Here is a 25,277-nt window from a genome sequence, read left to right as displayed (position 1 = left end):
ACTGAGTCAAGAAAACAAACTGTGCGTGCCACAGAGAACATGCTGGTAAGAATGAGTAGGCTGGCTTCACTTCTGAATACGGAGGGCTACTTGTCTTCCAGTAGGGCACTCATTGGACATGCTGGATGACATAATTTTTGGAAATCGTTTAAGGTACTTGGCTGGGTTGTTGGGAAGGGGAGGAAGATTCCTGCCACAGTATAAGAAGAAAGTACCACCCGGAGAGTTAATCCTGCCCAGTGCTGGTGTTTGCCTCCGGGCTGCTGGCCTTGAAGCCCTTTAAAGCCCCAAACAGATTAGCTTTCGGAGGGTTAGACCGAGCTGTATTTGGGGAGATAGTACTGAGAGAGGAAGGAGACTTGCCTATCCTCTGTAGATCTGAAGGCAAAAGTAAAAAGGGTGGGGGTGGGGGGTGTCCTTGGGGACTACTGGGCCCAAGTCTGTCATCACCTGTGTTTGGAGCAGGATTTCTACCTTCTGTGTTACCGTCCCTCCCCTCCCCCACCCCACCCCCGTACATTTAAGCCAAATATTTGGTTACAGCGCTCTCGAGAGAACTCACTGGGGTGACACAGGTGTCTCACACCCAGTGCAGTAATGCACAGCTGTAAATTTGCTAAAATTCCTACACCTGTACACCTAAAATGGGTGCATCAACTATAACTCTAAGCTGCTTCAGAAAAAAAGCCCACCTACCATTCTTCTAATCAGAAAGTTCTAATGTTTCAGTTTTATTTTCTGCACTTGTATTTTTTCTGTAAGGGACACTTTTTTTTTTAATATAGCAAAATCAGAATAATACAGTTTTTATCCTTCTTCATTGCAAATTTCAATGTCTCTTCCAAGGTCATTGCAGTTACTAGTAAATAGGATTTTTTTAACTTAGGTTTTTCATACATCATTTTTTAAAAAGATTTTTTTAAATTTATTTTAAAGAAAGAGAAAGAGTGCACTCAAATGGGAAGGAGCAGGAGGAGAGAATCTTCAAGCAGACTCCCTGCTGAGCACAGAGCCCAGTGCGGTGCAGGGCTCAACCCCAGGACCCCGACATCATAACCTGAACCGGAATCAAAAGTCAGCTGTTTAACTGACTGAGAACCCATAAAAGATTTTATTTTTAAATAATCCCTACACCCAACATGAGGCTCAAACTTAAAACCCTGAAATCCAGAGTCACATGCTCCACTGACTGAGCGAGCCAGGCGCCCTGAGTTTTTAATCTATATTTCAAAAGTACTTTTTTTTTTCTTAAAGATTTTATTTATTTATTCATGAGAGACATAGAGAGAGAGAGGCAGAGACACACAGGCAGAGGGAGAAGCAGGCTCCATGCAGGGAACCCGACACGGGACTTGATCCCGGGTCTCCAGGATCACGCCCTGGGCCGAAGGCAGGTGCCAAACTCTGAGCCCCCCAGAAATCCCCCAAAAGTACATCTTGAGTACCTTCTCATTTTAAAATAATTTCAAGGAATACATTGGTATATGATCCAAAAATTTAAGGTCTCCCATTGACATACCCACACCACACATGCACTCCCACCATCAATTCTCACTTCCCTTTCCATAGGCAACCTCTGTTCACAATTTGGTTAAACATTTTTAAATGGGTATATAATTTTACATTTGATAGGGGAAAAATCATGATTTTTTCCCTATTTGGGGATATTTAGGTTGTTCCCTGTTTTGGTTTTCTTTCTTTTTTTTTTTTTTTCTTTTTAAACATGGGACAGAGGATTCCATTGGAGGAAATACAGAGCAGACCATAGATTTAATGGTCCTATGTTACTCTGGTGATGTCAAAGCCATCAAGGACAGGTCCTAAATTAGGTATCGAATGTGGGCATAATTTCCAAGTAAGAAAAGGGGTCTGGCATACAGGCAGGATTCTATGTTAAATGTTTTACCAATCTGTTCTCATTTAAAGCACCAAACATCTCAAGAGAAGAGAGATTATTCCCATTTTACAGATGGAAAACTGTGGTTCATAGGGGCCATGTGCCTTGCCCAAGATCATACACCAACTAGTGCAAAGCTTGGCTCAAAGCTGCCAGACGCCAGATTGGAATCTTGGTGGTTCTGTAACCAAGCAGGGGACTCTTGTTTTCCTGTCTTTGCTTAATTTAGGCACACACTGTCATAACTGTCAACCACCATTTGTCTACAAGGAAGCACTGAAATGTTACAGGGATTCTCCATTTGTTTTTTGTTTGTTTGTTTTTTGTTTTTTTTAGCTACAGCTTGAGTGCTTCATGTGCAGTAAACATTGTACTAATGTTTTATGTACTTTATTCAGTTATCACTTTGAGAGGGGTATGCGTTATCCTCATTTTTCAGATGAGGAATATGAAGCCCAAAAAGGTTTAAAAAAAAAAAAAAAGTTGTCCCATATGACTCAGAGGAGGGACTCAGTCCCAGGTGTGTGTGACTCCAAGCCTGGGCTCTGGCCAAACTCTGCTGCCCAAGAGAACACAAGTCTGCCTGAGGGCCTGTCTTCATCAGGCTGGGTCGCCAGACCGAGCCTCATTTTGTTCTCCCTCTCCTTCTCCCCAGACAACAGTGACCTGATCGCGTGCACGGTGATCACCAAGGATGGCGGCATGGTCCAGCGATTCCTGGCTGTTGACATTTACCAGATGAGTTTAGTGGAACCCGATGTGTCCAGGCTTGGCTGGGGAGTGGTCAAGTTTGCAGGCCTCCTGCAGGTATGATGGCCAAGGACTCTGGAAGCTGTTCTTGGTTGGCTTACACACACACACACACACACACACACAGGAATCATCTCTATGGTTAATTTTTGAGGATACAAAGAATACGTGGAGAGATTATGATTGAAAAAAGTTAAAATACTGCACAGATAAGGGTCAAGTGTGCTTTGACCCAAACCCTCAGTTCTTAAACTTTCTCCTGCATTGTCACTATGGTCCTTCTGGAGCTGGTGCTCTGCCAAATGCACATATAAATACAACTACATGTACTGTTTATAAACATTGTGTATACATACTTGAGAGGGTGTGTGTGTATGTGTGTTATAGTGTCACATTGAACGTATTCTAAACTTTTTTTTTTTCCACTCAGTATATGTCTTGGAACTTACATGTTAGTATATGCAGACTTACTAGTATTCTTTTAACTGCTGTGTGACCATACCAAGGCATAGTTAGCTAGTGCCCTGTGGCTGGGGCCAGCGTTTTACTTTACACACAGTGCTGCCATGAACAGAATTGTCCTTAGTTCTTGAGCAAGGGATTCCCTAGGCGGCTATTGCAGTGTTCATAACTGCTGCCAGATTCTTCTCTAAAGGGATTGTTGCCACCAGCAATGTATGAGAGTCCCCTTGTCCTCACCCCCTTTCTAGCAGAGATGGACTCTAAATTGCCAAACACCAAGTCAGGACCTGGGTTTTTCTTAATGTGTGTCTGTCTGATGGGCGACTAATGCCAGCTCATCAACTGAACAAAGCAAAGAACCGGAAGTGCTGAAGACAGCTTTCCAGCTCCTACCCCCTGTCAGACACACACACATACCCTCCCCACCCCCATCCAGTCCCTGAGTGTCTAGCCAACTCTTCCTGGCCTGAGGCCTGCCCTGCTCTGAGGCAGCCCGTTTCCCTGCTGGGCAGCCTCTGGTTGCTGGCAACGTCTGGCTCAGGCCAACCCACGTCCACCTCTGCACAGTGAGACCTGCTGGCCGCATCCTACTCTCTGAGGGAGCCACCCACGTGTTTGAAGATACAACTTTTTCCCCCACCCCCTTCCTTTTCCATCCACGTCTTTCCATTTAAAAAATCTCTTTTACAGAGGGTGATGTGAGAGACTGTATGAAGAATCCTTCATTTAAAAAAAAAAAAAAAGACTTACATGTAAGAGGTTGTCCATTAGGTGACTTACTGCTTCTTATTTATCTAGACTTAGGATCAATTTCCTTTAGAATTTAGTGTCAGGAGAGTGTTTTTCTCCCTCAAAGGATTAATACATGTCCTCCATCAGACAATGAAAGGCCCATAAACCTTTCCTTTTGGTCGACTTCCAGTAGTTACTATTTATTTGTCAGGCCGTTACTGTGTGCCAGGTTCTCCACTTTAAATGTGTAGTAGCTCATTTAATCCCCACGGCAGCCTTCCGAGGCAGATATTCTTCCCAAAGAGCCCGTGCCAGATTTAACACCTACAAACAGCAACCATCTCACCTTGGAAGTCTTTTTAGCATTTTCCCCACCTCCTGTAGCACATCCGACTTCCACATCTACCTCCTATCTCATGCCTTTATCGTGTGACACCTCAAACTCTTGTGGGAAGCAGATTCTTTACATATAATCCATCCCAAGGTTTTAGATGAGATCTGTCCTTAGCACACTTGCTGTGCGTGAGTTTTCTTCTGCATCTTTCAAATGCAGCTTTCTTCACATGCCTGCTAAAGGGTCCTCCCTGTCCCTTTCCCAGGGCTAGTATTTTCCTTTAGGGACTGGAAGTTCTTCAGACACATACAAATGGGTGCCAGGATGCCCCTTCTTAAGAGAAGCCAGGAGGAAGCTGGTCAGTAGATGTGTGAATATATCTAAGATCACGTCAGATGGCGATAGGCATTTTGGTTTGCTATCTGTAGTTTCTTAGAAGTCATCACTGCTGGTGTCCGACTGTTTGAGTCCCCATGACCCTCTGATGAGGCTGGGGTACCCATTTATCCATTAGCTTCCTCAGGTCCTCATGGGTAGGATCCCAGCCCCTGCAGCCAGCACAGGGTCACTTTGAGTATCCTCTCTGTAAGGCTTGGTCTGATTTGTGCCCACCCTTGACTCAGGCTTGGGAGGCTGCTCCTTTGGAGCAAAAGCAAAATTGAATTTGGCGACCTCTTTCTTGATGAGACACAGATCCCACAGCTTCCAAGTTGCTACCCTCCTCCTGAACCCCGCGAACACCCTTTCTTTTGCCCCTTCTCCTGTAGGACATGCAGGTGACCGGCGTGGAGGATGACAGCCGCGCCCTGAACATCACCATCCACAAGCCTGCATCCAGCCCCCACTCCAAACCCTTCCCAATCCTCCAGGCCACCTTCGTATTCTCGGACCACATCCGCTGCATCATCGCCAAGCAGCGCCTGGCCAAGGGCCGCATCCAGGCAAGGCGTATGAAGATGCAGAGGATAGCCGGTGAGTGGCCGGCTCTGGCAACTTCCTTGGAGCCCTCAGGCTCTCACATTGTCCTCTAGAAGAGGACACACGTGGCTTAAGAGTTCATTGGGTTTTGGTGAAAGGACAGGGAATCCGCTCAGAATTTCCCATTTCCCCCTGTATTTGGTATCTAAAAAGTTTCTAGGGCTGCATGGAAGAGAAGGAGAACCCTCCCTCACCAAGAGGCCATGAACATATACAGGCATCAGTGGGAGACAACTGTTCTCCTACACACAGGAATCTTCTAGCTCATATTTACAAAATGCTTGCATATTCCTCTTAACCCTTGAGATCAATAGGGTCTGTTCTGCCCATTTCTCAGAAGAGTAAACTGAGGCTCAGTGACTTGCCTGGAGTCACACAAGCAGCTGGTTAGCAGACCCCAGACGCAGAACTTCTGACTGTAAAGCTCATCCCTTCCCCCGCCCCCTCCAGCTGTCATGAAAGGCGGCCCTGCTTGGCAAGGGGCCATGATGACCTAGCACTAAACTCAGAAGTTGTTGTATGTGTCATAGGCACTGTGGTGGATTTGTGAGGAGACCTAACGCTGCCCGGTGCAGGGAGGACCCCACTTTCTTAGAAATCAAGGCACAAAAATGAGGTGTTCCATTCATCAGGGCTGACAGCACGGCATTCCCCTGGGGAATGGCTTTCTATCAGCTCTTCAGACTATAAATAGTCTTTCTCCAGACACCAATGCCTTTCAGTCCAAGCACCGATGGTCATGCCGGTGTGGTTGCTGGGAGGATTTCCAGCTCACTTGGGGAGGAGGGGCGCTTTCTAAAGGGATTACCTAAAAATAAACACTTGGCGGGCTTGGGTTCTGGACATTACAGATTCGGGTATTTACTGCGCGTGCCTTGTTGATTTGCCCAGGCCTGCATCCCATGCAGTCCTCGTTTCATTTCTCACTTAGTTGAGACTTGGCCTGTGGAATCATTACAGAAGCGTTTTGTAATGTGCAAAGTGACTTAAATCATTCAGTCTTTTCCCTTAAGATTTATTTTCAGAAGGTGTTTTGTTGTTATTGTTGTTGTTTTAAATGTAAAGCAATTTCTCACCGCTGGCACAAAGGCTAAATATTTCATTTCAAAGTTGAGAATTATGCCGTAAAGTGGCTGTTAGAACTAATGCCTTGGGTATTCCTTCAATTGATTGTAAAAAGCCGCTCCAAATTGCTATATCATGAGATTTGTTTATGGAAGGGAAGACAGCGACTGTGACAGATAAACACATGCTCATCAATACCCACTCACACACGCAGATATGTTCTCCCTCACACTCTCTTCGCCATGAGCATGCACATACGTGAACTTTCACGGCACACCTGGCCCCATTTGCTTTGTGGTCTGAAATTGCACCTGTGGCTATGCCCTGGCAAGGGTCTGTTGCGTGCGGAAGCCAAGGATCCAAAGTGGGGACTGGCCAGCATCCATTTCTGGATCTCCCACTAGGCACTGGTCAGGTTTAGAGCTCAGGCAGAAAGGACCTTTGGGGTCCTGCCAGTCTCCCGCCGGTCTCCACAGTTCGAGGCTGCCGGCTGCCTGCTTGGCACTGTCCAAGTGACGTGCCTGACAGAGCCGCGGCCACTGCGGGCTACAGCCCACCCCGTCCAGAGCCCCGTCACCCACACCCCCGGCCCACGCGATGAGCATGAACCCCGGTGTTGTTTGAACATAGCCCTCCTGGACCTCCCGATCCAGCCGACGACCGAAGTCCTGGGGTTTAGACTTGGCTCCTCCTCTTCCACCCAGCACCTGCCTTTCCGTTTCTACGACCAGTGCCGCCGGGGCAGCAGTGACCCCACAGTACAACGCTCTGTGTTTGCATCCGTGGACAAGGTGCCAGGTAAGCCACCCCCAACCCACGCCGCCTCTCGTCCCCGGCTGGGGGCTCCAGGGCTTGCTCTCTGTTGAGCCTGCATGAGCCAGCTTCCTTTCCCCTGAGTCCGGTCGGCTAGAAGCACCCGTTTCTTAGAATTCGTTAAAGTATAGCCCACGATGAAACACAAGCCCTAGAAATAAATCTTGGCTTTCTCTTTGGTGTTCTGCTGCCTGGGTTTGGTTTTCCAGAGATTTTTTTCCGGGGATGTAGAACTTCTCAGAATTAAGACTAAGAAGTTTCTTGGAAATTTCTTGGAAACACTTAGATTGTTAGTAATTGAGGTCGTGGGGGAGTAGTCTCCTTCTCCGTGTGTGATGACTAGTGAGACAGTCAGTATGTGTGGTTCCTCTTCCAGCCACTGAAGAAGTGAGAGCTCAGAATGGGCTGTGCCAGGGTTTTCCATCCGGGAGCTAGGAGCACCTCTTCCCCCTCTCTCCAAAGCTCATCTCGAACCACCTCCCCCGGCCCCTCCCAAAAAAGAGAAACGTGAAGGGAAAGTTCGAGGGCAGCTTTGCTTCCCCAGAAGGGCCAGCAGGCTCTCCCCTTCCTCTTCTGGTGCATCCACCTCAGATAAATCCGTGATCCATGTATACCTGGATCCCTCAAAACAGAACCTCGCCCTTGGTTACAGTACTTCCAAAAGTTGGCCAAGCTGTCCCCTGCAAGCGTTTAGGGTTTTGAACTCCAATTGATATGTTGCAAAATGTTTTTGAAAGCAGTTATGGATAGAAGAACAGCTATTGATTTAAAGTGCCGCCATAAGGACCTGTTCAAAATCAGTGTCCTTCGTTTCCTTCACTCCGTGATTTATCCTATATCTGTTCTTTGACTTCATTACTTAATCTTACAAATATATATACTGTGAGTATGTGATATTTTAAAACCTAAACAGGATGTGATAAAAGGAGAAATACATCAACTTTGCCCTGGAAGTAATCACTGTTAACGGTTTCTTACTTCTCCTTCCAGAAGTGTTCATTTTATGCTGTGTATAAATGTCTGTTTTTACACATGGGATCATACTACATAGGTAATCCTGCACCTTGCCTTTTCTTTTTTCACTTAGTGTTACATGTTAACGCATATAGATTGACTTCGTGCTAGTTAATGATTAACTCTTGTATGATATTTTACTGAGTGACTGGACCAGAAAATCTTTTAAAACATGTTGCATTGATGGACATTTGGGTCATTTCCAGCGTCTTGCTTTCCAATGTCATAGTAAACATCCTTGAGGCGCCTTGGTATAACTCTGCAAATCTTGAGTGTCTGTGGGATAAATTCTCAGTGGTAGATCTGCCGGGAGGCTTTTTGTCTCAACATATGTAGTCCCAACATGCACTCTGGAAAAGTGTGCCAGTTCATGCTGCCACTCCCTGCCTGTGACTGTTTTCATCCTTAAAACCAGCCTTAATCTAGAAGACCAATTGTTGGCACCGCCTGTTTTCAGCTATGAAATGTGAGATAATTCTGCTACTCCAGGTCTGGAGCATTCTTTTTTTTTTTTTTTTTTTTTTTTTAAGATGTATTTATTTGAGGGGGAAGTAGGGACAGAGGGAGAGGGAGAGAGTGTTTCAGGCAGACTCCTTGCTGAGCATGGAGCCTGACATGGGGCTCGATCTCACAACTGAGATCATAACCTGTGTTGAAACCAAGAGCCAGCCACCTAACCGACTATGCCACCCAGGCGCCCCTGAAGGCTTCTTTATTAAAAATTGTCCAGGTAGCTTCGTCTCCTATAGAGATGGTTTTTAAGTAAATATAAATGATGACCATGAGTCTAGGTTAAATACAGATTGGCTTGGTAAGAAATCATTCCTTTTTCTTTCTTTTGTTCTTTTTTTTTTTTCTATACGCAGTTATAACTTACATTTCTATAAGCACTTCTTTGTGATTTTTGTAATTGAGATATAATTGACATAAAACATTATGTTAAGAAACCATTTCTTAGTGGTCATTAGTGTTTCATATCAGGAATGAATGGGTTAAGGAGGAAAAACCCTGGCCTTATATTCTATTCCATCCTTTTTTGGAACAAGGCAAGTGTAAATAAATAAATAGAGCCAAATGTCACATTCTTCAGCATCTGCATAATCTTCTGTTTGCAGAAAGCTTCACAATGCCTGATTGCTAACTTCTCCTGCCCTGCCTGGGCTCCAGGGGAGAAGTGAGGTCATCTAGTGCTGGGGGTGTGATCCTGCCTACCATGGCCTGGGCCTCCCCAGCAGGGGGGCTGGCATAGTTAAAATGCTGGAATGCTTACAGTCCTGTTGTTGGCGCCAGGGTTGGGGTATTTGAGGTTGAGCCATTTGGGATTGTGGCAGGGCAAAGGTAGCTGCTGAAGCTGGCCATCTGCCCCTTGCCTGTCTCTCACTTTTGACAGCCCTTAGAAGTGCCACTCAGGTATGGTGAGGAGATGACTGCTCTGGGCCCTTGGGGAGAGAGGCCTTGCTGCCTTCCTTGCACTGGCCTGGGTTGGAGTTGTGACCTAAAGAGCAAATAAAATCCCTGAGCCTCAGCATGACTCAGAGAGAGGGGAGCTCTCCCCACCCTGCCCCTCCTTACCACCTGCTGTCTCAGTAGCCTTCCCCACAGTCACCCAGCATCTGGAATCATCCTTGATCTTCCTCATTCCCACCCCATCCCCACTGGCCTTTTCTGCCTCTAGAGTGCATCACGTCTTTTCTCCCTGGCCACCAGCCCTTGCTCTAGATTATGCAGGAGCATTTTCACTGTTCTCAGGCATCTAGCCTCACCTCTTCTTTTTTGGCCAGAGGGATCTTTCTAGAACATAAATCACATCCCATCATACCCCTCCCTGCAACCCCTCTAGCAGCTTCCCATTGCACTTGGAAGAAAATCCGAATTCTCACTCTGGTCTAGTGTGGTTGTTGTGAGATTGGCCCCAGCTGGTCTCTGAGATGAACAGCTCCCTCCCACTTCCTTCTGTCTCCTACCCTATCTATACCAGCTCCTGCTGCTAAGTCAATGCTTCTCAAAGTTTTGGTGTCAGGACCCCCCTTTATACTCTTAAAAAAAAGTTTTAAGAATCCTAAAGAGCTAGAATTTATATGGATTATATTTATTGATATTTCAGGTGATACAAATTAAAACTGAGAAATGCTTTAGCTGTTTACATATTTATTTTTAAAATAAAAATAAACCACCACATGTAAATGTAAATAACATAGTTTTTTTCATGAACAACAACTCTGTTTTCCAAAGCAAAAAAGGAAAACAAAAAAAAAAAAACAACCAAACTTCATGTTTTATATTTTTGCAAATCTCTGTAATATCTGGCTTAATAGAAGGCAGCTGGGCTCCTGCATCTGCTTCTGCTTTCAATCCATTGTCATAGCATACATTGTGTGGCCCCTAAAAATCTCCTTCATATACTCCTGGGAGAGTGAACGTAAAAGGAAAATGCTATCTTACTATTTTTTACATGAGTAGTTCTGACCCTGGGAGCCCCTCAGGGTTCCGCAGGCCACACTTTGAGAACCATTCCTCCAAGTTACTGGGCCTTCTCCTGCTTTAGGGCCCCCTTATTGAATAGTCTGCCTCGGATCTGTGTGTGGCTGCCTCCTCTTACGGCACAGGCCTCAAGCCACAGGCTGCCTCCTCTAAGAAGTCTTTCCTGATTCACTTCTCCTTCCTCTACCCCATTAGCTTGATTTATTTTCCCTGCAATTCCTTACCTGGATGACATATTTGGGTATGTGGCTGTGGCCTTTCTTCCACACGAAGAACGTCACTTCCATGGGGACATGATCTGTCCTGCTCATTGCTGTATCTCAGTGCCTAGCATGGTACCTTCCTTCAGTATTTATTAGATGGAGAATGAGCCCGCACTTGTGCTCTGCACAGCCTTAGAGCAGCTCCCACTAAAGCCTTCCGCCTGAGTGAACACTGGGAAGATAAAGTTCTCTCTGGGGTCCCAGCCCGTGGGCTGTTTAGTCTGCGGCACTTGGGCTAGGGAAGAAACACCAGGGAATGGAGACCCCAGAAGATCTTAAGCATTCTTCTGCTTCATTTCTGTCACCAGAGTGAACAAGATGTACATCCGGGGTGGGCAAGTGCACCCACGTGATAGATTTCGCTTGGTTGCACTCAACTGAATTTCCTAACCCTCACCTTGGAAATTTTCACAAGCCAAAGCGTGGGGCCACAGGGGGTCCATCGGAAGCATGGCCTCGGTTGGCCTCTGATGCTTGGCAGCCCACAAGTGCCACCTTGCCATCCCTCCCCACTTTGGGAATAATCTTGCTCTGTGTCCCTCACCATAGGCCATACGGCTGCAAAAACCCCAGTCTGCGTAGGATCCTCACTCCTCCCTGGGGGCTAATTAATAGTGAGAAAACAGTTCTGCTTGCCTGCCTTGGGGAAACTGCTAAAGAAGCTGGCTCTGTTAGGACATACCTTCCGATTTCATCTGCGGGCCCAGGTGGCTGTTACAGAGCAGTTTGTTTCCCCCCTTTTCAAGCTGGAAATGATTATATTTGAAGAAAAGGTATCTTCCATTTTCTTGCAAGAGATACTAAAGTAGAATATAAATCAAGGGCTCTTAAGTGACTAGCCACTTTGGTATATTTTTCTTCTTCCACTGGGCTTGGAGAGGAATCACAAGTTCTGTTTGTTAGCCGATTTTATGTTCATGGCTCTCGCCCCTGCAGAACGTTCTGCTCCCCGATGGTAGAGGCTTGGGTGCGTGACTGGCTAGTGCCAAGAGGGTCACCAAGAAACAGCGTGTCCAGGTGCACAGGCACGGCCAGATCTAGCGTCTGACTTTGGGATACAGCCTTCCATAGTTAGTGCCCTCGAGGACATGTGCCACCAACCCACGGTGACAGCTGATTGCTGGAATCTGCCAACGGAGGCAGGATGTCCAGAACTAGACTGCAGAGGCATCTCTCCACAAACACCAAGTGGACCAGCCCACCCCCAAGCAGAAGCTGTTCCCAGAAGTGCCCGTGGGAGGGCATAGGCAGCGGTCTCTAGTCACAGGGCCAGGGCTCTGGCCTTACCTCCCAGGGCAGCCTCGTCCCCCATGCTAGGTTCCTTCTGGCCCAGAGGCTGTTCACAGATGTTCACCTGGCATGCTGGTCATGGTGACATGGAAGGGGGCACAACACCACAGTCCCTGTTGCTCAGGTCTTCCCCTGCCCCTCCCCATTCTAATCCAAACTTCTTCCTGGAGCCTTCTGTGTGGCTGGTTCCTTCTCAGCATTAGGATTCCACTCAGATACCTCCTGGGGAGGGGGTGCCCTCTGCTGGGGACCCTGACCCACCCCCAGGCCCTCTTTGTGTGGCAGGTGGCTTTTATTTGTTTACATGAGGGAAATTCACATAACATAAAACCTTTTGAAAGGATATGGTTCAAAAAAAAAAAAAAAAGAAAGAAAGGATATGGTTCAGTGGCATTTAGTACATTTGCAGTCTTGTGCTACCACCGTCTCTGCTAGTTCCAAAATACTTTCACCACCCTTCTCCCCCACCAATAAAAGGCAATTCCCTTTTTTTTTTTAAAGATTTTATTCATTTATTCATGATAGACCCACAGAGAGAGAAAGGCAGAGACACAGGCAGAGGGAGAAGCAGGCTCCGTGCTGGGAACCTGACGTGGGACTCGATCCCGGAACTCCAGGATCGTGCCCTGGACCAAAGGCAGGTGCCAAACCGCTGAGCCACCCAGGGATCCCCCCCCCTTTTTTTTAAAGGCCATTCCCATTGAGCAGTCGCTCACCATTCACCCTCCCTCAGCCCCTGGCAACCACTGCTGTGCTTTCTGTCTATGGACTTAACCTATTCTGGACATTTCATATACATCATCCATTGCATAGCCTTTTATGTTTGGCTTCTTTCGCTTAGCGTCATGTTTTTGAGGTTTGTCCACATTATAGCATGTGTCAGAGCTAGCCATTGTGTGGATAGAACACGTTCCACTCATCCATTTTTTCACCCACTGACGGCCACGCGGCTGGTTTGCACCTCTTGGCAAGTACAGACAACACTGTGAGTGTGCTTGTGGAAGTTTTTATCTGAACACCTGTTCCCAGTTCTTTGGAATAGCTACATCAGAATGGAATGGTTTTCCCACTATCTTCAGAGCCCTTGCCATTGGCTGAAGTTGGCCCATTGGTTTTCCTGTCTGGTCACTTGCCCTGCTCTTGCGTGGAAGGCCCTGGAGTCCCTGTGTGGCTCGCCTTCAGCTGCTGATACTGAGTGAGCAGGTGCTCAGTGACTGTCAAACCCGGGTAGGGACATGGATCGCTGGACGGAGGCAGGGCCTGATGGATTGTTCAGTGTCTCATCTTCCCAGCAGCCTGTCAACTCCTGCGGCAGGGCGTTGCTGTCTTGCTCGAACCTCAGTCCGGCACCTGTTGGTGGTGGCTCAGGATGCCACCTGGAGAGTCAGACTTCACCTTGCCAGGGCCAAGCTCTACTTTACAGTCTTCTTGTCCCAACTTCAGGTCCTGCTGGGTCCAGGGCACCATCTGTCTCTGAGCAAACATTGAAATCCCTGAGCACAGGGGGAGCACTGTGCTTTCCACAAGTGTTATCTTTATCAAAGGCAAACAAACCGGCCCTATCAGTCACTGACCCAGAACACTTAATAGTTCTGTGGAAAGGCAACCAGTTCCAGAGCCAACTGTTGGCAGCTGAGTAACTGAGGAAGAATGCAAAGATTACAGTGTGCTCAGAGCCAGCTGAGCTGACCACGAAGCCTCGGAACTGACAGCCAAAAAAAAGAAAAAAGAAAATCAATGTTTAATTCATAGACTTCAATCCTGACTTCTCTCCTGGGATAATGTACTAGGTGCTAATGTCATCTCGTGACAGTGTTTCCCAGAAACTAATTTTTTAGGCCCATTATTTTTCTTGTTTCCGATTATAATGCTGGAGTCAGTTCTCTCCTTCCAGCTCCCCAAGGCAAAAAATGCCCTTTCTGGAGTCACACAGGAAGAAGAACCTCCCTGCCACCTTCCTCTGGTCTCCTCAGTGCCGCCCCCCTCCCAGCCCTGAGTTCCCTGGCCAGAGACTAACCACTGGGTCAGTTGAGTTAGAGAAACTTGATTCTGACCCCAAGACCTTTTTTTTTTAAAGGCAAGATGTATTGAGCTGCTAAGCACTTTATGCAATTTTCTCGTTTGATCCACCAACACTCCGAAGGGAGGTTTTCCATTTTCCTTTTGTGCATGTAAGGAAACTGGCTGCCCAAGGTTACACCAAGTGCCCCTGCCCTTCCTCTAGCGAGGCCATGAACTCAGGTCGGCCTGCATCAGACCCTGAGCCACTGCTACCACCATCGCCACTGCGCCTATTAGTTCTTCACTCCATTTTGATACATCTGAAGTGAATTCTCCTTTTCCAATTTTAGAAATAAAGGTGACCTCCCCACAGCCACCTGATGCCCCACTAGTATCTGGCAAAACCACGTTGTTGGCTCCAGAAGTGGGTGTGTTTCAGACAGAAAACATCAGGTTTCCAGGAGCAATGGGATAAAGCTGACCAGAAGAATGAACTGTGCCAAGCAGTTTGTGTGCATTGATTCTATGCTCTGGACAATGCTGTGAGCTGGTACCGCTTGTCTTGTTCTACATACGGGAAACCAAGGCTTGGGCCAAGGCTTCAGAGTTCACACAGGGCAGGCCGAGAGCCATAGCTCCACCACCTGCCTCTAAATGCCCCTCATCTCAAGGCTGGCATTGGTGGCGGCTGAACCCCGATGGCTCTGCCACTTGTCTTTGATTCTCAGAGGTTGGTGAGACAGACCCTCATTAGAGAGCGGGCTGTCAGGTGGCCCTGGCATAGACAGAGCATTCCCCGTTCCTGTCATCTGTATACTGCTCTTCACACTGGCAGCCACCAGCGTCCCCCATCCGCCACCCCCCAGATGAGGGATAAGCCTACACAGCAGCCATATGAAAAGTCACTCTTTTTCCCCTGGAACCCCCACCTCCAGACTGAATAGAGTTCACAGTCATGTAAAAGCCCATCCTTGTATAGATTTGTTCCTGGTCCATTAAGACCAAAAAGCAGAAATGAGACTTAAAAAAATCTTGCCTGTGCAAAAGCAGCAGCATTTGAATGCTCTTCAAAGCTTTCTGGCAATTGTGTCTAAGAGAACAGCCTTTGAGTGGTTGGATCGGGGGTGTGGGGATCAGCTTCCACTCAAAAATCATCCCTGTGCTGAGTCCCAGGGGTCCCTGCTTTCCACGCCCCCTCGTGGAGCCCCCAGGGTGGCCGTGAAGAGGGAGTGTGGGCACACTGTCCAGCTGGGAGCACACAGCCCACAAGAAGTCACGTTCCCGAATCAGGGCGTGCAAGGTTCCCTCACCTGGAACATGCCCCCAGGTTTGGACTGTCTCCCAGTTGACACACAGGCATTTGGTGTCTGAGGAGCACTCTTGCAAAACAGAACAGACAGCAGGCAGAGGTAGCCTCCAGGTCCCAGATGAGCCTTCCTAGGGGGTGGAGACAGAGAGGAGGAGAGAGTTCCACAGAATTAAGTGTTGCTTCACCTTTCCAGGTCATTACCCACCTCACTACGGGTAATGTGTGTATACTGGGCACACTGGGTACTGTGTACCCAGGAGCCTTCTGGTGATCACAGCATGTCAGAGAGCAGGGAACGCAACGTGAGCTGCATATGGAGAAGAGAGTGGAGAGCCTATGCTGGAGGTTGTGGGAAGGACCAGACCCCAGCTTCACTCTGCCCTTTGACCTTGACTGCACTTTGGAATGTTCTTTAGGCCAAGGCAGGCCCCCGAGGGGCAGCCTTGCTGGCAGCACGGAATGCGCGGGCGTGTGTCAGAGCAAGTGGCATGGCTGCGTGCCCGTGTGCGCACCCCAGCACACGCCTGTGCCCGCCCCGTAGAATGCAGCTCCTTCCGCCCCTTGGTACTGTCAGCCTTCCTAGTACAAGTTGAGCACATTTATGGCGGGGCAGTTGGAAAAAATGGAAGAGCAACAAGGAAAGATAGGATGCACTAAATATCTCCACCCTGAGTTGTCCATGAAACAAATCCAGTGTCCTTTCCCATCATGCTTTCTGTTTGTCCCTTATGGGTATCTTTTCTCAGCAATGGTGTTTGCTCAGGTGAGAGTCAGCAGAGGGAGGTGGCATCACACAGCGCTAGAGCATCAGGGTTCAAGACGTGGCTCTACCTTCTACTCATTATGTGGCCTTGGGCCACTCGGCTTACACCCTGCACCTGTTTATCCACAGAGGAACTGGGAATGTGCTGAACACTACTAAACTATACACTAAAAAAAAAAAAAATAGTTAAGATGGCAACTTCTATGTTATGGGTATCTTACCACAATTAAAAAGAAAAAATAGCAGGGATGAAAATGTCACCCACCTCATTAGGCTGTCTTGAGCATGATGGGAGTTAATCCACATAAGTGCCTAGCAGGACACCTCATGTGTGTGCAGTGTACAGCGAAGGTTAGGCTCTTGGTATTTTTTATTGTCACTGTGATTAGTCAGGGCTGACCCTCGGGACCCTAAATAATAGGTTCCCTTTCTATATGTTAAATCAGTTTGCACAAAGTTAATCATCCCGCAGCACCTTCCGCTGTAAATAAAAAAGACACACCACTGTTGTACAGATTTGCTCATTTAGAAAGACTTTGCATCGGGTGTTGATAAAACACCTGGGTAGGTTTTGCCTCCTGCCAGAGGGCCATGAAGACTTTGGTTCTGGAACGTGCCTGAGACCCTGTAGCTCCTACAGGCAGAGCCAGAGCCAGAGAAGAGCAGAAATCTGCCCTATGGCCCCAGCCCAGCACAGGCCCACTCCCTGAGATACCAACTACCATCCGTGCTTCCTGTGTGCCTGTGCTGGGCCGTGCCCACAGGACCCCGCGACAGCCCTGGGAGGCTGGTGCCACTCCTCAGTCTGTGGACCAGGGAACCTCAGCCCAGGCAAGGGGAGCACCTGGCCTACTCCCCACACCCATGTCTTCAGTGCTGAAGATTATTCAGTGGCAAAACATCTGGGAGTCAGGTGTGCTCTGGGAACCCTATGAGCTATTGTGCTCCATCCCATAGTGTGAGCCAGGAGCATGGAAATCAGTTAGAGAACATGACTGTATTCTATGGATACAAGTGTCTGCGACCAAAGGAAGAATCCATAAAATTATTTGAATAAACTTTATGAGCCTTTTCCTATAGATGTTTATTTTTTGCTGCTGAGTCATCCGTCCTACCACCGACAGCCTCTCATTAACAGACAAGTGATAGCGAATGGCAAGGATCAAAGGCTCATTCGTGGGATAAAACCCAGAAATAGAGAAGACCCTAACCTTTCATTTTATCTGTGAATTGGAAAAAGACCACCCTGATTTGATTTTTTTTTTCCCTTAAAATATCTCTGAAATAGCTCAAGGAACCCCAGGGTCTCCCCTAGAACTGGGTTTGAGAAGCCCTTTACCACTTCCCAGGAACCCATCCCTAGTGCCTGCCTCGGGATCCCAGAGAATGAGATACCAACTAAGTGGCACTGCTGAGTGTGCAGACAGCTAGAAGGAGTTGTTAATTCATGAGGACCCCCCTAGGAGTGGCCAGAACCAGAGCAGAAGCCAGGCATGGGACACAATAGTGGTGCTGCGTGTTCCCAGAGAGGCATCAGTCATTGGGTCCTCCACACATTCCTTTCCTTTAAGCCATTCCTTTGTGGCCTCTTCAAAGCAAGGCAGCTCCTAAGGACCAGGGAGAAAAACTGAAGAGGACAGGAGATGAAAGAACTGGTATTTTTTTTTTCAGAGAAACCTTAAAAGTTCCAAGGAAGTTCTATGACAAATACCCCCAAGAGGGTCAGGAAAGGAAGGGCACGTGTAGCAAGTGTTTCCTGAGGTTTCTTTACGAGTCAAATAATGGCATGCCCAGCACATGAGACATGGATAGGGGAAAGGGATACACGAACAGGTTGTGCAGAGCAAAGAGGTAGGCATGGCAAGAACAGCACATGCAAAAGGCCTGAGGGAGCAGGCGACACTTGGTGGCATGGCCTGGGTAGGGCAGTGGCAGGGAGACAGGCCACAATGCTGGTTGGGGTCCCAGTGGCTGGGGGCTTGCAGCCTGCTGAGGAGTTAAACTGTACCCTGGGAGCTATAGGAAGCCCTTGGAGGTGCTAAGGCCAAGGAATGAGGAGTCAGGGGACTTGGGCTTTTCCTCACTGGAATCCGGAAGGGCACGGGCGGCAGAGACAGAAGGCCCTCTCTGCCCACCCATTGGCGTGCCACACCTGCGCAGTAGGGGTGAGAAGCGGTCTCTCCACAGAGCTACTCCCTTCTCACCAGGGTGCACCCCCTTCCATACCTTTCTCTGTGTATGTACCTACTAGGCTTGTACTACCATGTTGCGTGTCCTTTGTATTTTTTCACACAAGCGAACGTCGTTTTCACTCTTACGTCTTGGATTTTTTTTTCTATTAGTTTACATGAGTCTCCACTTTCATTTTTATTGCTGCTGAGCAGTCTGTCATGTGGGCAAACCACTGTTTATTTAGCCAGTCCCCCATTGATGGACATTCAGGTCATGGCTAATTTCTTGTCCTTAACAAATAATGAGCACTCTGCACACCGTTGCGCAAGGATTTCCCTGGAGTAAGTAACCATGAAGCGAGTCCAGAAATATCTGGGGCTGTGGCCCTAACAGGACTTGGTGGCCAATGAAGTATGTGGGTGGAGGAAGAGGGAGGTTCCCAGGGCTAGTTTAAGGCAAAACATCAAGGAGTCTCCCTTTCTCTCTGGACCTTCTGAGTGCATGTGGCTACCAAGGGCATTTTGACGATCCCAACTTCTGAGCCAGCAAAATCCTCATTCCTGTGGATGTTGTTCTGTCCAGGAGGCCACCAGGAGCTGTGAGGCCTGGAAAGGTTCCCAGGAGTGGGCGTGGGGCCTCCAAGGGCTGGCCTGCCCTCCGTGTGGCTTGTCATTGCAGACAGGGCATAATGGCATGATATAACCCCCCGTAGGTTCTCCTCCTACCTCCTGGCATCTCCACTGGAGTTAGGACTGTCTTCGATTCTTTTCTCTCTGTAGCCAGCATCCCATGACTCAGTACAGCCTTCTTTATTCGTGGCTGTCCAGCTATGGCATTTTGTATGAATGTGCTTTTCTCCAGAAACACATACAGAGTATTATTTGTTCAACATCTCAGATTCCCAGAGGGCCAAAAGTCAATATTATCCCACTGTGGCAGGAATGGCTGTCTTGTGACATCTCTTCACACTTAAACAGTCTGCTCCTTAAGCCTCAGAGTAATTGCAAAAAGAGATCCCAGAGCCCGTCAAATCGGGGCTGATGAATTGTTTGACTTTGTTTCCATTGCTGCCTGCCGTGAACTCAAGTCCCTGAAATCACTCCATGATTTGGGCAGTAGATGCTTCAACTGCATGAAATACGAAGTTTGAGCTATGATCTGCAATGACTCCTCTGAAAACAGTTGCAAGTTTGGTAAAAATTCAGGTGCATACCGTATGTGGTATGCTTCTAGCTTCACAGACTCTGTAAAGGTGCAGGATGAAAGTTCCATTTATTGAATGCCTGCTATGTGCTTGCTAGGCAATAAGCAAGTTGCTTTATGTAAGATAGAGAAGTGTGTAAAAACTGTCGTGTCACTAACCCCACTCTTGCAACTGGGGCAAGCAAGACTGAGATGCAGAGCCCTCCCCAGGGTCCCAGAGAGGTTGAGCGTGGTTTCAAACTCCTGCTCTTTGTAATGCTTCTACCTGTTTCCTGAGAAGAAGGTTATCTCTTGTTCAGTGTTCTTTCCTTTCTTGCTAAGTTGACTTAAGGGCTCTTTGGAGCTTCTGAGATCAAATAGTCCTTTGTTGTGGCTTTCTGAGTATGTTGACTTCACAGGCTGACAGTTGGGCCTCAGGTGCTGGGTACAATGCACACGCCAGCCTCCCGGATGGAACAGGTCCTCCTAAATCGTGGGGTCAGTCCAATGGCGGGAAGAGTCCATGTTGATGGAATGAGCCTCCCACCCCTACCCTTAGTATCCTGGATAATGTTCTGGGATAGTTGACATTTTATAAAATCTTGGGCATTCTGAAAAAATGCTTTTTAAAAACAAAACAAAAACAGATTTCCAGCCTGATGCCCAAGGAAAGCATCCAACAGCTCAGAGCAGCGTTCTGGCCTCCTAAAACAATGCCTGCATGTGGTGGAGGCATGGCCTGCTCGTTGTCCCCTCTCTGACCTCTTCACTCCACCTCAGAGAAGATGCAGAAACACCCTGCACCGACTTGTGTCCCCACTGGGTCAGCAGAGGCGCCTTTCGTGCCTACTGGGATACCCACAGCCTCAAGCAGCTTACGTGCTACCAACATTTGGGATCTGCTGTATACCAGAACTATGCCACCATGCTGTTTAAACCATGCTACCGCCCTGCCAGGGAGCTCTCACCGTGAGGAGGTTAGGCGCACACGCCCTGGAGTTAGCCCACCTAGCTTTTTCGGCACCTACCTATTGACAACTGTGTGTTGTCGGGAAAGTTCTGAAAGGCCCCTGAGCCTCATTTCTTCTTCTGTATGATAGAGCCTACCTCCCAAGGTCAGGAGCTTAGCCCTGGGCCAGCCCCCTGTAAGGGGTCCCACAACACCCCAGTAAGTATCAGTCTCTGATGTTGGAGAAAAGGGAGTCAGGGCCTAGAGGGCTGCAGCAGCCTGCCCAGGTCGACCTTGGGGGTAGTAGGCCAACATTTCAGCCTCGTGGCTGGAACTCTAGCCCCTTATGGGGCAGCTGGCCAGCTCCTCTAGGCCACTCTCAAGTGTTCTAGCTGGTGCTCTTGGGCTCTGCCAGTCAAGGGGACTTCTGGGCACCTGCCCTGCGAGAGCCACCAAAGCCAGCGTCACCTCAACCATTGTGCATTCTTCCGGCAAGCGCACAGAGTACCTCCTGCAGCTCCGTTCCCAGCCCTCGTCCAGCTGGCAGCCTGGGTGGCAGAAGCAGACCTAGAAATGGGGTGTCCACTGTACCAGAAGTTACTGGGGCGACAGGGGGCCACCTAGAGGCCCGATGCTGCTAGAATGTGGGGAGTAAGGGGAGGTAGATAGAGAAGATAGCTCTGGCGGGAGTGGCAGGCTAGGGGGAGATGTGGATTTCATCCTGAACCCTCTGGACTTCAAGCCAGGGAGTACAGGCCTGATCCGTGTTTGTCTGAAATCCTTGTGCCATTGGGTGGGGAGTGGATTGGAGACAGCAGTGCAGGGGCCAGAGGGGGCCGTCAGAAGCTGAGAGCCAGGGCAGGGTGGGTGCACCCTTGGTTAGCGCAGTCAGTGATGGGTTTGGATGCAGGTTGCCTGGTTGTGACAGATGCGTTCCTAAGGATGGCACTGTCCCCTTACGTCCTCATCCTCATGTAGCCACTCAGGGTCAGCAGAGCATTCCACATTCATCCTCTCAATAATGCCATGGGGAGAGGGAAGCTGAGGTCCTGGAGGTGACCAGCCAGGCCATACCTCCGGGAAGCCCTGGTGTACTTTGCACTCTACCCCTCGAGCTGTTATGAGGTCGAAATGTCTAGTGGCTCGCCTACCACTAAAGAGCGTTTTCTGAAGCTCGTCAGTCTGGCTAAGTATCTCCACCATCCAGGTGACAACAGCCTGGGGAGGAAGGCCCTGTTACTATCCCCACCTAACAGCTGAGGAGTCTCAGGCACAGAGAGGTTAAGTAACTTGCCCCAGGTCGCATAGTCATCGGTGGTGCTGCTGAAACCCACTCCTCCCAGACCCCACAGTCTGCCCAGTCCCATGTCCCGGGGTCCTCCTCAGGGCCTGGGGTCCTGAGGAAATTCTTAGTTTTGCCCTGGTGGAGCCATATTTGGTAGCTGGGACACCGTAATCTCAACCGCAGCCCCTTACACATACGTGGTTCCTGAGCCCAGCCTCGCTCCTGGGCCGAGAAGGGTTTTCTGAGCACGCTTGCCAGAGCACACTGATAAATCAGGCCCGAGATTCCTGTGCGTGGCAGGTGGCACTAAGTGGTTGTCTAGGCTTTCCAGGCTAGTTGACATCTGCCCACTAGGTGTGATGTATCAACAGCTTTTTCTCCTACTTTTTGCAGCCTGGGCTGGCTCTCAGCCAGAACACTTTAAAAAAAAAAATTGTAATAATAATAATAAAGCACTGACCTGCAGTGGGAAATACTGATGTGCCAGCTAAGTACAGACACCTCTGCAGTGAAGATTTAAGGTCTGCTGGTCAGAAGTGAATTTAGAAACTTTCTGGGAGGTTCTAGGGCATGTAGTTAAGCTCTTCATTGATGTGAGCTTGTTGTCGTCATGGCTCCACAAAGATGGGCTTCTGTGGAAATCCATGGAGTTCATCCTTTTATTCAGTCTTTGGGTTAGCATACACATATTCAGTATCTGTTGTGTGGCAGGGGCTGGGCTTGGGTTTGAGGCGACAACTAGGAGCAAACCAGACACTCATGGCCCTGCCACATGGAGCTTGCAATCTGGTAGAAATAACATTATTCATATAATTGTACCAACCAATGATTAGCTAATAATGGGGAACCTGGTCTTCTCCAGCGGGGATCAGGGAGGCTTCCCTACAGAAGTGGTGTGGGCTGACAGTGGGAGGACTCAGTGCAGCCAACTGGATGGGAGGGGACAAGGTGTTCCAGGCCAGGGACAGCATGTGTAGGGAAGCTGAGCACAGAGCGAGAGGGCCGGCTCCCTGTCACTGCCACAGAGGCAGGCTCCCTGGTTCCCCATCACTGTGACAGTGATGTTGCTCCCATCGATGGGCCATCTTCTGTGCTTCAAGCTCTGTACCAAGCATGTTCCACGGATTCATTATCTCGCCTTCTGAACCTGCCTGGAGAGAGGCAGACCTCTGCTCATGTTGCATTTGAAGTTTCCTGAGGCCCAGGGTGGTTAAGGAACTTACCTAGACTTACACAGCGAGTCAGCAACTCCTGTGTCCTGTTCTGCCTAGACCTGGCCCATGCTCTTGCCAGCCTCCCTCTCTGTGTTCTTACCCTTATTCCCCATCTTCTGTTATCACTGATACAGCTCAGAGGCCCCCCAGAAGGATCATCACCCCGTAACTAACAAGCCCATGGGGTGATAATTACTCTTCTGAGTTACTGACCTCCAGTTTGCAAACAGCTAGAAGCCCCAACACTGCACTTTGCAGGTGTCTCCTATCCCTGGCACATGGCTTTTTTCCAGCAAACACCTCGTGCGGATGACTTCCAACCCCACTTCATCCTCCTTAGAGTAAGCACATCCCTGAGCCCTGGTCAGAACCCCATCCAAACAAGGCACAACAGTGCTACCCCCAAGGAGTCAAGGGACCGAGTGTGCTGGGCAGTGTCCGGGGGTGTCCCTCCAGCCTTGGCCTGGAGAGTGGCCTCGTTCACCTGTTGCTGGAGGCGATAGGGTCTGCTCGGCTCGGAGAGGCCTTTGGGTCAGCTCCTTGCTCCTGCAAGCAGGTGGCCCTGTCCAGTAGCTCCATGTCAACTGTGAGATGGCCAACTGGGTGGTCAGAAAGGCAGTCAACTAGGACCCCTTCCGTCAGCCAGAGGATCCTGTGGGACCTGTCCTCATAGTTTCCTGGGGGCAGAGGAATCCTGGCCCATGCAAGATCTTTCCCATTCTGAGGCCCTGGGCTGAACCAACCCAACCCTGCCTGTGGCCCTCCACTCTGGCTATGCATTTCTAGAATCTCCTTGAGAGCATTTGAAAAGCCCAGAATAGGCTAGTTAAATCAGAATGAGGAGAGGGTAGTCGGTGTTTTTTGAAGTTCCCTGGCTCATTCTAGAGGCCATCCAGTCTTGAGAACACTGTTAGAGATGAAGAGATCTCACTGAATTTCCCTTAGGTGGCTTAAGAAGAGGGTCTGGGTGACCACTGGGGTCAAATGTTGTGGCCTGATTGTCATTTCTTTAATCCACAAATCTTCACCATGCTCCTACCATTGCCTTGTACAACACAGGGCCCAGCATGACTGACTGAGGTCCCTTCTCCAGAGATCTGATGCGCCCCTGTGACCAGCTGTGTCAGCTGTAGCCCAGAGATGGATTGAGAGCTTGGTGAGCTGGAGGTGTGGTCAGACAGGCTCTCTCCTCCATCAGAGCAGCTGTTCCTTAGGGATGTTCAGGGTTTGGGGGAAGATATATCTGGTGCCCTGGACCCCATTTCGGGAGAGACCAGTGCTCAATGTGCTTCTAGGACACCTATCATGGGTTCTGCATCACATTCTGCCAGGAACTGGAGAGCAGAAGGTTCTGGTTGGGCCTCACCTTTCAGGAGTTCATGGTGTCCTGGGGAAGACCACACCCAACACACTATTGCTACGTGGTTTGATTCTTGCTGTAATGTGGTAGCCCAGGACAGGGAGGCCAGCCCAACCAGAACTGGAGGGCGAGGAAGGCTCCAGAAGGAGGTCTTGATGGATGGGTTGGGTTGGGTTAAACATGGGGGCATGCTGGGCAGATGGCAGGTTCTAGGCTTTGGAAAGCATGGTATGTGTGTGGGTTCTGCAAGCAGCCTGAGGTGTGCAGGGCAGGAGGCAGCAAGAGATGAGACGTGTGGGAACAGTATCTCATGCAGGGGTGACTGTCTTGGACTTCATCAAGGAGCCCATGGGAGCTGCTGATGGCTTCAGTTTGGGACAGGAAGGCTTCCATCTAAACTGACCACACACTGGGCTGGCAGCAAGAAGATAGTCGCTCACAGAGGCCGGCCCCAGGCTGGGCTGCCCGTGGGATCTGATGACTTACACTTAGCTGGAAAGAAGCAGTAGCTGAAAACCAGCTCTCACACAGAGCAGCTGGAAATCAGAGCACTTGTCCACCGCAGGGCCAGAGCTCTCCCTGCCTTTTAGCACACCTGGGAAATGTAGTCAGGATCCCAGTCTCTCCCAGCACTGTACCCCATCTCCTAGGCTGGGATTGGCTCACTTTTCTTAAAGGGCCCAGTAGTCAATATTTTAGGCTTTGCTGGCCATGTGGTCCTTGTCATAGTCTCACTCTACCATTGTAGCCAAACAGCCCTGGATAATATGTAAATCAGCAGGCCTGGCCCCATCCAGTAAAATGTCACTTGGAAAAAACAGGCCTGATGCAGGCAGGCTTTTGGGATTTGGCCTGCAGGATGTTGTTTGCTGACTCCTGATCTTGGCCTTCAGAATCGTCCCCATCACCCTGCCAACTTCCACCCACCCCCTACCCTGACTCCCTAGCCTCTTCAGTCTGTTC

At 49.0% G+C, this 25,277-nt stretch overlaps 1 protein-coding gene across 12 annotated transcripts in view; it reads left to right on the top strand.

Annotated features, from left to right (window-relative positions):
• CLEC16A (C-type lectin domain containing 16A) overlaps positions 1-25,277 on the top strand; it is a 196,347-nt gene that overhangs the window by 138,018 nt on the left and 33,052 nt on the right. For 8 of the 12 annotated variants that reach the window (XM_038540367.1, XM_038540368.1, XM_038540370.1 and 5 more), the window contains 3 exons: positions 2,553-2,704; positions 4,943-5,147; positions 6,849-7,016. In XM_038540367.1, coding sequence (XP_038396295.1) covers positions 2,553-2,704; positions 4,943-5,147; positions 6,849-7,016 — 525 coding nt within the window. The remainder of the gene's footprint in view (positions 1-2,552; positions 2,705-4,942; positions 5,148-6,848; positions 7,017-25,277) is intronic. The other 4 variants (XM_038540375.1, XM_038540378.1, XM_038540376.1 and 1 more) reach the window with 2 other exon arrangements.

This window comes from Canis lupus, chromosome 6 (assembly GCF_011100685.1).
Source record: "Canis lupus familiaris isolate Mischka breed German Shepherd chromosome 6, alternate assembly UU_Cfam_GSD_1.0, whole genome shotgun sequence".
NCBI classification, from domain to species: Eukaryota; Metazoa; Chordata; class Mammalia; order Carnivora; family Canidae; genus Canis; species Canis lupus.
The sequence above is the reverse complement of the archived record's forward strand: the minus strand, read 5'-3'. Positions and strand labels throughout refer to the sequence as shown.